General features: G+C 43.4%; 1 protein-coding gene across 1 annotated transcript in view; it reads right to left on the bottom strand.

The window, feature by feature from the left end:
* The window catches only part of HDX (highly divergent homeobox), a 68,388-nt gene that overhangs the window by 19,848 nt on the left and 34,502 nt on the right, over nt 1-14,038 (bottom strand). Inside the window, exon 5 of the mRNA XM_036740183.1 lies at nt 8,030-8,237. Coding sequence (XP_036596078.1) covers nt 8,030-8,237 — 208 coding nt within the window. The remainder of the gene's footprint in view (nt 1-8,029; nt 8,238-14,038) is intronic.

Here is a 14,038-nt window from a genome sequence, read left to right as displayed (position 1 = left end):
CTTAGCTGTTTAGGGGCATTTTCTGTTTTGGGAGTGACCCAGAACCAGGATTTTATCAAGATGGAGAACTCTGAGAGTAGAAAATCATTCCACCAGCATAGCTCAGCAACTTGTCTGTATATTATAATCTTGGAGAGTTGCCTAGAGCAAAGAAAAGTTAAGTGACTTACCCAGGGTCACACAGCTACTATAGGTCAGAGATATGACTTAAACCCAAGCCTTTCAGCCTCAAAGGATAACTCCCCATCTAAAATACCACACTCTTTCTCTCAGGAGTATTAAACAAAGCAACTTTTTGGATGAAATGGGAAAACTAGGCCAAAGGAAGCCTAATTACATTTATTGAGCCCTGTTATTCCAACGAGGTTAAAATAGTCCATTCCAAATAAGGGCTGCTGACTGGGCATCTCTACCCAGAGGGGAAGCTGAAGGGGGGAAGGTCCTTGGGGTAGGGTGGGGAGGGGGAGATTGGTACTCATTTGAAAACTGAGAGGGTTTTCTCCATTGGATGGAATATCCCCACTGAGGAAGACCCTGATCTCCCCCAGCACTCTGTACATGCTTGTGCCAAGACTTCAAGGAACCCAGATGTCATCAATGTAGGCATTCTCTGTGCCAGTGTAGTTTGAAGCTCTTCCACACCCAAGCAAAGGATCTCTGTGAATCATAGGAGCTGAAAAAATGTCTCACCTATGAATCAAACTTCTGATGAGAAACCCTTCCACACTCTGCAGAATTAGTTCTTGGACAACACATGTACCATCCATTTCCTTGACTCACAGACTGGGCAGAGCTAGTGCCCCACCCATATAATCTTCAGAAACACTTCTGTGGCAAGGCCTTAGAACAGTGGTTCTCAAACTTCTTAACACTTAAAAATTGTTGAGGACCTCTCAACCAAGAACTTTTGTTCATGTGGGTTATCTCTATTGACATTTAACCTATTAGAAATTAAAACATCTAGGTACTATTAGGAAAATAAATTTTCACCTTGTAGACCCACCAAAAAGGTCTCAGGGACCACACTTTGAGAACTACTACCTTAGAATAAGCGTTGAGTTGGGGTCAGAGGGATTACTTGGATGAATGGACAGGTACTTAGATTTCCTCAGAGTTAGATACTACATTAGTCTTATTAATCAGCAGCAAAATATTTGTCAGCTCTCTTAAGTTTTTTCCCAAGCCCATGACTCCCAGTAATGAGGAAACAGGTGAAAGAGTAATCCCAAAGCTTAGTGGGTAGGAGTACAAAGTACTTAGAGATCTCTTAAAGACTTTTTAAAATCAGGCCAACATATGAGCAAAAGTAAGACAATTTTTGAAGAAGAAGAAGAAGAAGAAGAAGAAGAAGAAGAAGAAGAAGAAGAAGAAGAAGAAGAAGAAGAAGAAGAAGAAGAAGAAGAAGGAGAAGAAGAAGAAGGAGAAGGAGAAGAAGAAGAAGAAGAAGAAGAAGAAGAAGAAGAAGAAGAAGAAGAGGAAGAAGAGGAAGAAGAAGAAGAAGAAGAAGAAGAAGAAGAAGAAGAAGAAGAAGAGAAGGAGGAGGAGGAGGAGGAGGAGGAAGAGGAAGAAGAAGAAGAAGAAGAAGAAGAAGAAGAAGAAGAGGAAGAAGATGAAGAAGAAGAAGAAGAAGAAGAAGAAGAAGAAGAAGAAGAAGAAGGAGAAGAAGAAGAAGAAGAAAGAAGAAGAAGAAGAAGAAAGAAGAGAAGAAAGAAGGAAGAGAAGAAGAAGAAGGAGAAAGAAGAAGAAGAAGAAGAAGAAGAAGAAGAAGAAGAAGAAGAAGAGGAGAAGAAGAAGAAGAAGAAAAGAAGAAGAAGAAGAGGACGAAGAGGAAGAAAGAAGAAAGAAGGAGAAGAAGAGAGAGAAGAAGCAGAAAAAGAAGAGAAGAAGAAGAAGAACAGAAGGAGAAGAAGAGGAAGAAGAGGAAGAAGAAGAAGAAGAAGGAGAAGAAGAAGAAGAAAGAGGAAGGAAGGGAAGAAGAAGAAGAGGAAGAAGAAGAAGGAGGAGGAGGAGGAGGAGGAGAAGAGGAAGAAGAAGAAAAAGAAGGAGAAGAAGGAGAAAAGAAGAAGAAGAAGAAGAGGAGGAGGAGGGAGGGAGGAGGAGATAAGAAGAGAAGAAGAAGAAGAAGAAGAAGAAGAAGAAGAAGAAGAGAAGAAGAGGAGAGGAGGAGGAAGAAGAAGAAGAGGAAAGAAGAGGAAGAGGAAGAAGAAGACGAAGAAGAAGAAGAAGAAGAAGAAGAAGAAGAAGAAGAAGAAGAAGAAGAGGAAGAGGAAGAGAGGAGGAGGAGGAGGAGGAAGAAGAAGAAGAGGAAGAAGAAGAAAAAGAAGAAGAAGAGGAGGAGGAGGAGGAGGAGGAAAAGGAGGAGGAGGAGGAAGAGGAAGAAGAAGAGGAAGAAGAGGAAGAAGAAGAAAAAGAAGAAGAACAAACTTATCTTGTTAGCATATTTAATCAGCAACCTTATAAGAAGTAAGGGTGAGCAAGGTGTCATCAGACTTGGCAGTCAGTAGCCCCCTGTGATGGCCTTTCCTCATCAGTGACTTTACATGTACTATTTCTGGAGGTCTGTGTCCTGTCTGTGCTCTCACTTTCTCCTAACTTTGTGCATCAACATGCTTTCACTAAAAACTTTTCCTGCCTGATTCTTCACATTCTTGAAGTGGTGCATAAAAGCCGTTAGAAGATTTCAAAATTGAAAGGATATAAGAGGAAAAGAGATGTATCTCAGAGAGTGATGGTGCTGACTGTTCAGAGGCAGGTCAACACAAGCAGAAGCATCACAAAACCAAATTTTTCATGTCTTGGTATTTGCAAAGAAAGGAACTTTACCACAGGAAAAATAAACAAATACATAGTTATTGGTTAGTCAAATTCCAGAGAGCCCGCTAGATGAAGGCAGTATGCTCCAACTAGGGAACTGGCTGGAGAATTCTTTCATGAGCCTAACAGATATAGCTCAAAAGGGGCATCCCGGCAGAATTTAATATCAGAGGTACTGCCTGGGATAGTTCTCCAAGCACTTTACTCAGTATGGTAGTTGGAAGGCTTCAAAAGCTCTCTCGGCAACCATACTCATTTTTCTCTCAGTGAAACATAAGCCTTTGAAGCTTGTCTCTCCATGAAACAGCCTAAGGGACTTAACCAACAGCATGGTATAATGGAAAGAACACAGGCTGTAGAGTCCAGAGACCTGGATTAGAATCCTAGCTTTGCTATTTGGGTTTTACTTGGGTCATTTTGTGAGTCATTTAATCTACCTGAGCCTCAGTTTCCTCATCTGTAAACTGACAGGGTAGGACTAGAATATCTCTAAGGACCCTTTTAGCACTAAATTGTATGAGCCTGTGTTGTTACCTGAGCCAAAGCTTGAGCCAAATAGAGCGATCATAGTGGCTTCCCCATCACTTCTCACCAAGCCTCCTCTACACATTTCTGAGGAAGGGAAAGAGAAAGAAGAAGGAGAGTAGACAAAATTGGAAAAGAGAAGGGATGAGATGTGGGAAGTACAGTATTCCCTAGCAGGGAGATAAGGTGCTGAGCCTGTGGAAAGAATCATCGATGTTTTAACAGAAGGTTAGACTTTTTAAAGAACAGGTGATTCTAAAAGGTTTTTTTGGCATGATTTTACTAGATATAGAGATCATTTCTTGGCCCCAGAAGAACATGACTCCTCTAAGAGGAGTCAAGAGAACATTAGGATTCACTTTATAGAAATTCATCAAACAATGAACCTGCCTGAAGGACACTTGCATAGATCAGAAACTGGCTGGGTTTGCTGGCTTGGGAATGGGAAAGCTAAAGACTGAAGCACCTCTTTGGATTTTCCAGACTTTTAGAGTATGAGGTGTGTTAATATGAGAGGCACATCCCTGAAGAGAAGAGTTGTGATAGCGAAGACCAGGTGGATAATTAGAGAACTCACAGCTCAAAGACCCAAGGACATTCCCTAATTATTCCTTCAGGATAAGAAGTGGAACCAAATCTTATTAATGATTTACCTAGCACTTCAGCTGGTAGTTATTTGGGGGCATTACTAGAAGCAATTATTTGATGAAATGTTATCCCCATTGTAGAGATGGGAAAACTGGGACACAGAGAGACTAATTACGTGCATTGAGTCCTTTTCTTCCAAGGAGATCAAAATAGCCCATCTGAGTAAGGGCCACTGATGCGGCACCTCTGCCCAGAGGTGAAGTTAAAGTGGAAAAGTTCATTGTCTTTGGTGGTGCTAAAGTGAAAAATATGAGATGATTTTTCCCCCTAAAGACACTATCTAGTTCCTCGGCGCTTAGAGTCTTATCTAACAAATAGACAAGTCTTAAAAGCCAAAACCCCATATATTTTTAAATCCCAGAGAGAACAGAAAAAGTATAGCTGGAGAAATCTCAGGCTGTTGCTGTTGTCTCCTACAATGAAACAACTCTTTTTGGTTAGCCCCACTGGGCCTGGAGTCAGGAAGGCGTCAGTTCAAATCTGGCCTCAGACACTTGCTAACCAGATTGTGTTGGTTTCCTTGACCCCAAACTGGGCATTATAATGGCACCTGTCTCCCAAGGTGGTTGTGAAGATCAAGTGAGACAATATTTGTAAAGAGCTTGGCACAGTGCCTGGCACATAGTAGGGGCTTCCTAAATTCTTGTTTCCTTCTAATCTTCCTTCCTGAGCCCAAGGCTCTGCCCCGTAAGAAACTGATTGTTTTTGTCACTTCGCTCCTCAGGGCTTAGACTACTCAGTGATCTCTAAAGGTCCCTTCCAGCTTCCCCCAAACCCTGCTCCCACCTTGGCCGTGAAGCAAAGAACTGACTTGGGCTAAGTTCTAATTTTGTCCTCTTCTTTCTACCTCTGGATCCCTCCTGGTCAGGCTTCCCTAGCATCCCAGACTATCCCAATGCACCCTGGGGAGATGCAAGAGAGCTTTTTTTCCTGCTTTGATGTGCATTCTGGCCAGTGAGCCCTCCCGTAATGTTTCAATGGCATCCACTTGGCCCAGTGGCTGCAAGTCTAGATTCCTTTCAGTTGGTTAGCTTTTGCTACTCAGCGAGAGCAGCAAATCATATCATAAACTAGGTATCTATTCTAGAGGAAAAGACTAATAGCCTCCAAGAAAGACTTGATAATGAACCTCAAGAGACAGTGTGGCAGAATGGGAAGCATCAGGAGGGACCTGGGTTTGAGTCCTGCCTCCGATACCTGACTAGCTATGTGACCACTGGTGTATCATCTCCATGAGTCTCAGTTTCTTCATCTGGAAAATTTGGCTAATAATACTTAATGGGGGCAGGGGGAGGGCCCAATGAGGTAGAGTATGGCCAGCACTTTGGAAGACTTAAAACATGATATAAATGTTGCCTGATGTTATTTGCTTATTGAAATGTTCAGGCCCTGAGAAAGGGAGCTGGTTAGCCTGGAAGGTTAGATAATATTAGGCCAGGCCAGATGACACAATCGCACTTAATCGTGACATTCAAACCAATCAGATTAGCATTCTCTCTGAACAAAATGAGCGAGAGAATAGTCTGGAACTGGGGGTCAGCTCTCCGCACAAGGCTCCTTTCAGCCTGGGAAACGCTTTTATGCTTTTCTGTCGCAATTTCTGAGGAGAATAAAAAGGTTTCCATGCAGCTGTGAAAAATAAGCCACTGAGAGGAATTGGAGGCAATCTCACTTTTCATCAAGTGTTCTCTGCAGCGGGCATTAAATCCTCTCTCCCCTTTCTCTCATTAGGTCTTGATTACCATGCCAGCTGTCTAAGAGAACACACTATTCAGTGACAAAGGATGCCAATGGAGAAGCCGTGGCCCATTGGCAACTTTAAACCGAACTTTCACTTTTTTCCAGTTAAGATTTTCCTTTTAAAATCTGGAAAGGGGTGGGGAACAGAGAGAATGACAACCTATTGTGTTTCTTGGTTTTCCTGGTCTCTAATATTTCTTTGTTTTCTTCTTGCCTTATAATAGAGAGCTGTCAGACCTTGCTTCCCATCCTCCTAAGTCCAATGACTTACCCCTACTGGCTCCCATGCACTCCCTCTGATACTATTGGTTGTTTCCTTATGAGTTACCCTAAATAGTAGGAAAATGACCAAGAGTGCTCAAGGCACCTTTTGGTTCCAGAGCTCATCTAATAGATCGAGACCCAGACTGCAAATGAGATGTCATAGGAGTTCTGTTTCTCAGTCAGCTGCTGTCACTAACTCTGTGCCTCAGTTTCTCTGTTTAGTTCTTTCATCTGTCTTTCTTATTGAAGCAGCAGATATATAAGAATGGTGCTTTACCATCTGAAGCATTTAAAAAATACAGGTGACATTTTAGGAATGGTCTTTGTGTTTTAGCAAACGCAAGTGGGATTTCAGAATCACAAAACGTTCAAGCTGGAAACAACCTCAGAGAGTAGGAGGAGAATCATACCAATACAATATCGTGGAAGACAAGGAGGTGTAGAGGAGGAGGACAGAAAAGTCACCTCTCCCAAAACCCAAACAACCAAATATTGGATCTGAAAATGACCTTGTAGAGAACTGTTTCTTTATAGTGGAAGGGTCAGAAACTAGTGGTTGAGGTAGGTCGAGTAATGTGTGGGGGTGGAAGCATTTAGATTATTCCTTCTGGGCGTCTGGCAGTGAAAGGGAGGAGAGAGATGGGATGATAGCTTGAAGGGGTGCCAGGATCAAAGGAAGGTGGGCTGGTTGATTGTTGTTGTCACTTTTTAAGGGATAAAGGAGAATAAACTTGTTTATAGCCTAAGGAGAAAAGACCTGTGGGGAAGGAGAGATTGCAGACTGCAGATGAAGGGAGGCTCCCCAAAGAGAAGGGAAGGACTAGGTTCTAGGGTCTTAGCAGTGGGGCTCCTTTTGCTGAGAAGAAGGCCACCTCTGCCTCTGAGACAGCAGAGAAGGAAGAAAGCATGACAGAGGCCAAAAGGAGGACAAAAGTAGCTAAATGACTTGCCCAAGATGACCCAGCTAGTAGGTGTCTGACATGGGATTTGAACCTGAATTTTCCTGACTCCAAGTCCAGCATTCTATCTACTACTTCATGGTGCCTTGAAGGTTGTGCATTTCCAAGGGATAGTGAAGCCTAAGGCATGGCTATGCTATTGGGTGGTTGAAGTCAAGTGGAGAAAGAGGTCATAGAAATTGAGAGGTCGAGAAAGAATGAAGATGGGGTGTTAGAGGGGCCATGAGTGTGGCTAGCTACATTTCTTAGGGGGATGGCCAGGGGTGGCTAGCAAGACTTTGATCCAGATGCCAAAATCATAGCAAAAGGCTGGATGGTAACTTGGTGAATGACAGCAACAAAGATCAGGAGAGGGAGGGAGAATCAGATGACACAGACTTCAGAAAAGGCTGGTGGGTGCTGGTAGCAAGTGGGGAGTACTAGATGAGAAAGTGCTAAATGTAAGCAAGGAGTACCTCTTTGCGTAGGAGAAAATGCAGGGTGTCTCAAAATGTTCCATGTAATAATATTAAGCTTTAATAGTTTAATATTGTATTAGGACTTTTGGTACACTCGGTACATCTTCTGGGGTTCTTTATGCCTTGAAAGGTTATCAGAACAGAGCTCTTTTTTTCTGTTTGAAGTCAAATGAAACACAGTGTTCCTAAACAAATATTCCAGGGATATTTAAAATATTTGACTCTCGATTCAGTGGTCCTGCTGGTCATAGGATCAGGGACCCAGGGCAGGCCTCTTTCCATGATACCATTACTAGTTTTCAGGATGGTGAGTTTTCGATGTCATATGCTTGACCACATTTCCAAAAAGAATCAAAACAAATATTTTCTTAGTTCTGGTATAAAGCCTGTGGCAAGAAGCAAAAATTCCCAATTTGGGCTAAGTTCAGATGAAAATATATTCCTTCTTCTGGCCTAATGTAGAAGGATGTTTAAGAAGAGACATTTTAAAAAATCAATTTCTGTTTAAACGCTTAACCAAATGTATGGACCTTCAGCAAAGGCTGAAAACCGAGTCAAATAAGCACTGAAAACCAGCCCTTTGTCAAGGCTATTTATTAGGAGATGCAGCAAGCAGAGTACCTTGAGAGCTTCCTTCAGATAAACAGATGGATACTTCATCATTCCTGTCGTTATCCTCCACTACCTCAGGCCCAGCTTCCTCTCCTGATGCTAGTGCAGACAAAGGGCCTGACTCCGGTTGCTCTGAGAAGTCAGCAGGGCCGCCTCTGGGAGGTGGAACTTCAATCCCCATTAAACGGTATTTTCTTCTTCGATTCCCAATCCAGGTCTTTATAAGGGAGATACAATGGAAACTTTTGAACACATAGAAACCTCATTAGTTCTGAGCATGAAGAGAAAGGAAAGGCTCTGAGTAAAACAGAGTGGGCTTTTTATTTAAATGAGAAACACAAAAAGGCAAAATACATTGAATAACGACCAGCTCTATTCGTCTTTAAATAACACTTGTCGGTTCACAAAGAGCTTTCCTCACAACCGTCCTGAGAAAGATTTTGGTTGTTGTTTTACTGTGAGTCAATGAAGTATAAGCAAAAATGACGATATGCTCACTTCAAAACAGCTTAGCTGCAAGATCATATTTATTTAAAACACCCACAATGCCAAGCAACATGGAGTTCATTACTTTTTTTTTCCCAGAGAAAATAATCCGCCACATCTTTCAAAAGAAAAACAGATTGGTTGGGTTCCCAAAGGAACTGGGCATGGAGCTATAACTAAAGCTTATGTCCCATTTCCAATCTTGCTTTTCCTAGGTGAAAATCCTGCCTTATTTGACTTTCGTCCCTTCCCTATCAGCTCAGTGTTTCAAGTAGCTTCCAAGCCAGGTTTATTGGATTGATAACTAATCTGCATCTCAAGTTCCTCACATAATTTACACAAAGCTCATTTTTGTGGCCTCACTGGTCTGGTCAACATCATTCCACAAAACTCAAGTTGAATTATTGCTCCTTTTTTTCCCTTGTTAAGATATCTCTGAAATAGTACTGAAAACTAATCGATGCAATGCAATGATTTCCTGCTCCGATTTGAATACAGTTAAATGGCTCATATCAACTAGACTTTCTGGAGGGCCACAACTGTGGAGGAAATGACCTGCGGCATTAGAATTGGATATCCCTCCCAGCTTAAAGACTCTTGGATGTCCTCTAAGGCCATCCCCCGCAATTTTACAGATGCAGAAAGGCTCTCAAGGGCAGAGGTGGCATAGCACAACTTGGTCCCCAGGCCTCCCACCAAGTGAGGGTCCTTGCCATTGTATCATACCATTCCCCATTCTCAATATGATGTGTCTCCTATTCTTACCATCTTGGGGACAAAATTAATGCAACATAAGAAGAAAAACCAAAGACTAAGACCAGGAAGACATATTCGTTTTCATTTTTGCCCGTGTATTTTCCCTTCAAATTCAGGAAATGTAGTCTCTCGAATATATTCAGTATTCAATACTAAATATACACTCTGAAACACATGGATTGTTTTTGTGAAGTCCCAAGTGAAAATTACCCCATAGGAAAGAAAAATATTTATGTATATTAATTTTCCTGGCTTTGCTAACTTCTCCCCTAGGAGAAATACTCGTTTAAACAGTAGAATTCCATTTAAATTCCCCATTACATTGTCTCTGTGAAAAAGTACTGTTACACTTCAGAAAACTTAGAAGCTGGAACTTCTTACCACAACCCCATTAAATTGTCATGCACTTCCTATATTTCCTAACTGAATATTGATGTTTATCAAGTAATACCAAAACCGTTTCCTTTTCTTTTATGATATGACCTGTGGTACCCAGGAAATCCATGGCAGGGACAGAAGAGGGAAGGTATGGTCTCTCAAGGAGACTCCTAAGCTTGCTTGGATCATACTGGGTGGGAAGGAGCTCAGAGGTAGGAAAGCACAAGGGTCCTGAGGCCTACAAACCCAAGATGCAACTCAACTCAATATTTCTCGGGGTTGTGTATGCGTCAGTTGCATGCGGACAAAAGGCAAAATATTCCTTGGAATGAATATCAGGCTTCAAGTCATTTTTATTGCATGTGGGAGCTAAGTTTTCTTCTGTGGAGACACATCTTTCAAAACATAATTGAAGGCACTGGGAAAATAAGATTCTATAAACAGATATAATCAAAGTTGTTTTGTGCAGTATTGCAGGATCACACAATTGCTGAGCTGGGAGGGACCTCAGAGGTCACCTAGTCCTCCATCCCACTCCAAGTCAGAATCCCTTCTATGTCTACACTGAAAAGATCACCTTCTTTTCTTTGCTCGAACACTTGCAGTGACAGAAGGCTCCCTACTTTGCGGGGCAGCCCACTCCATTGTTGAACAGTTCTATCAGAAATTTCTTTCTTATAACGAGCCAAGCCAGACTTCTCCATATCCCTTAGTCCTAGCTTTGCCTTCTGAAGCAAAAGAAAATAAGCCCACTCTCTTTTATATGTGAATCCTTCAAGCATTTGAAGATGGCAAATATGTCTTCCTTAACTTGCCTCTTTTCTAGGGCAGACACTCCCCGTTCCTTCAACTGTTCTCAGGCAAGATGGTTCCCAGATCCCTTGCCATCCCATATTATACACAAATCTTGCAGGTTGATTAACTTAGTGAGTTATATTGCAGCCCATCAACTCTGCCCCCGCTCCCCCAATCATCTGAAAATGCTGGGCAGGCTACTCAACCTTTGGTGCTCTTTCCCTGGAGAGAAACATATATTGAGAGCAGTAGAAAGGACTGTGGCCTGGGAATCAGGCTACTCAAGATTTAGTCCTGCCTCTGCCCCCAGATAGCTGTGTGTCTTTGGGCAAATCACTGCATGTCCCTGGGCCCTGGTTTCCTCATCTGTAACAGGCAAGGATTAGACCAGATGATCTCTCAGCATCTTTCCAGCTCCTAGTCACTAAGGCCAGATAACAGAGATTGCTGTATGTACTTTGAGCATAACTTTTCAGGAATATATCTAACTTAAAGCCAAAGTAAAGCTGTATTACAAGCAAAAAGCTACTCTTCTTTTTTAAAGAGATTTCAAATAAATCCTGCTACTCTGAAAGTAAACACCATGCAAAATGATGAAAAACAAATCTGCTTTCCAAGAAGTTTATTTCAATCCAGAAAAAATCATTTTGACAGTGTTTTGCCAACATTCAAACATGCCCATCATTCAAGTGCTTGGGTGCATGAGGGTGTATTTGGATATCGATCCACTCTGACCCTGACCTACATGGGAGAGATCCTCCACTAAACTAAACATGCCTGAGAGGCCTTTGGGTCCCTGGCATATCACTCAGCACCCTGCATACAGTAGGTGCTCAATATGGACCTGCTGATGAGAGCCAAGCTGTACATTAAAGGGCCTATCAAAGAACCAAATGAAAACACACTAGGCCAGGAGAGAAAGGTCCTGACACTTCCCCCTTAGACCCTTTAGAGACAAAGGTCAAGAAGCGAAATAGAAAAAATCCAATTCTTCCCCCCTTCCCACCAATCATGAGCCAAAGAGTGAGGTACAAGTGGTTCATTTTACTTACCCATAACTGAAAAAATCAGCTCAATGTTTCTGTGGACATCTTAAAATCAAAGAGCATTAAGTGCCTACTATGAGCATGGCCTGTCGAGGAGCTCAAAGAGTGTTTTGGGGGGAATGAAACTATTTAGTGTTACAGAGCAGGCCATCTCGCCCTCTAGTTCTCTTAAGAGAACCCATTTGCTTTGGAAGTCCACTGGGCCCCACACTGTGAGGGAGGCTGCAGGCTCCCCAGCTTCCCTGAAGAGGTTGCTCCAATTCCTCCTTCTGGGAGAGAAGGGGCTGGGGAACGTGGAGTAAACGCTCGCTAGGTCTCTATATTCTGTCAACAAGTGCCTCGTCAGAGAGGACACTTTCTGGGAGGAGATCTGAGAAGCCCAGAGCTAGATAGGACCCCAAAGGCCCACCTAGTCTCCACCTGTATCCCTAAACCAGAACCAGTGGTGAGCCAGTGGTCATCCAGCCTCGGCCTGAAGATCTCTAGGCAGAATTTGGCTCACTACCTCTCCACAGTGTCCATTTCATGTTGGGATCACTCTCATTTTTAGAAAGTTTTTCCTTACCTCAATTTGTCTCTTTGTAATTCCTACTCATCATTCCTTGCTTGGCCCTCTGAGACCAAAGTAAATAATCCTAATAGATGTACAGCTGACAATAGCTCTCATGTACCCTGCCCCCAGGTTTTCTCTTATCTGTGCTAAATCTCCCCAGTTCCTTCAAGAGACCCTCCTATGGCATGATGCTAAGGACTTTTAGCACACTGGCTGCCACCTTGTAAATACTTTCCAATTCATCACTAGCCTTTAGTGCCCAGAACTCGTGTCTGACCAGGGCAGAGTATAGTGAAACTGTCACCTCCCTACTCCTGCATGCTAGGTCCAAAAGCACATGAGCTTTCCAGGAGGCTACATGTCACTAGTGACTCATAATAAGCCTGCAGGCCACTGAAACATCAGAACAACTACCATGTAGCCATGGCCACCTGGCACAGAGGGGGAGAATCAAGAGCCATAATTTGCCTTTTATTAAATGCTTTTAAATGGAAGAAGGATTGAAAATGACAAGGTCCACTCAGTCCTCAGCCCTACAAGGCCTACAATGGCCATTCCTGCCCACAATGATTTCTTCCTTCTTTGAATCCCTGAAGTCCTCATGGTCTGTACCTCTCAGTGTGTTATACACACATTCCCTTCTACTGCTGGTTCACCATTCCAAGAGGCACAGAGCAGATCCACTGAATTAACTGGCTCCTACTATTCCAAAAAGCAGATAATCCACTCAGCTCAGACACAAGGAAATATGCTGTGGCCTTGAGCCAGCTTTTTGCCAAGGGCTGGGGGTAAACTAGGGAAGGGCTGCCCCCAGCAGGTGTGGCACAGGCAATGCCAACCTCGCTTTTGCTGCCAGCCCAATAAAATGGAACGGGATGACCCTTCAAAGCAATCAAGGACAAAGGCATCTCTTCCTGGGGAGGAAAGCAGGAATATTTCCCTTCCTGGGTCCTTCTCTGACCATGGACCTCCCTGGTCCTGCTTTTCCTGGTGTGGCAGCACAGAGTGGGAAGGGACCTCAGGGGGCCTCCAGTTCCACTTGGATCCGAACCCAGGGTCCCCTACAACACACCTGACAAGCGGTCCACAACCAACTGCTTCTCTCTACTCACATGGCCACCTCCTTTGTTCAAGCCTTAAGTACTGCAATGGCCTCCACATGATCTCCCTGCCTTAACCCTCTCCCAGCTCCAGTCCATTCTCCACACAGCTGCCAAAGTGATTTTCCTCAAGCCCAGATCTGACCATGTCATCCTGTTTCCCCCTACCCCATATCAACTTCAGTGGCTCCCTATTACCTCTAAAATCCAAAGGCCTCCAGTAGAAGGTCGGATTTTAGTTGAGACTTAAAGGAAGCCAGGGAAACCAGGAGGGGGAGGCGAGGAGGTTGAGAAATTGAAGTTCCTCCTTGAAAGCTGGGATTGTCCCATTCCTTCTATTTGTATCCTCAGCATCTAGCACATAGTAGGAGGTTAATAAATGCTTATTGGTTGATTGATCAGCCAGCCTTTCCTCAAAGTAGAGGACTTAAAAGAGCACTGGATTGTAAATCAGAGGAGCCTAGCTTCAATCCTGCCTCTGTGAAGGGCCACATGCTTTGGGACAGTGACTTCATCTTTCTGGGCCTTTGTTTCTTCCTCTGCTAAATGGGGAAGTTAGCTCAGATGTTCCCTTGGTCCCTACTTTCCATAGCCCCCCTGAGCCGAAGAGAAGATTTCTAAGCTAGCCAGGTGACTGGCAGCTGGGAGACCTGTGCAAATGGGGAGCTGCCTCTATTTCTTTCCAACACAGAACTATTTCTTCCCTTAATACTGGCACCGATAACTGCTTTCAGGAGGGCGTGGCCTATTCTAGTTAGCTGTTGATGTGACTTGTGGACTCGTGACTGTTCCCTTTTCTGCTGCACTCCTCTCAAGTGGCTTTCTGGGACTGGCCCTGCCTCCCACAGTACCTTGGATGTTGTGTTACCGCGTTCTACAAAGAGGAGCTGGCTTCAGACAGGTG

This window comes from Trichosurus vulpecula, chromosome X (assembly GCF_011100635.1).
Source record: "Trichosurus vulpecula isolate mTriVul1 chromosome X, mTriVul1.pri, whole genome shotgun sequence".
Lineage (NCBI taxonomy): Eukaryota > Metazoa > Chordata > Mammalia > Diprotodontia > Phalangeridae > Trichosurus > Trichosurus vulpecula.
The sequence above is the reverse complement of the archived record's forward strand: the minus strand, read 5'-3'. Positions and strand labels throughout refer to the sequence as shown.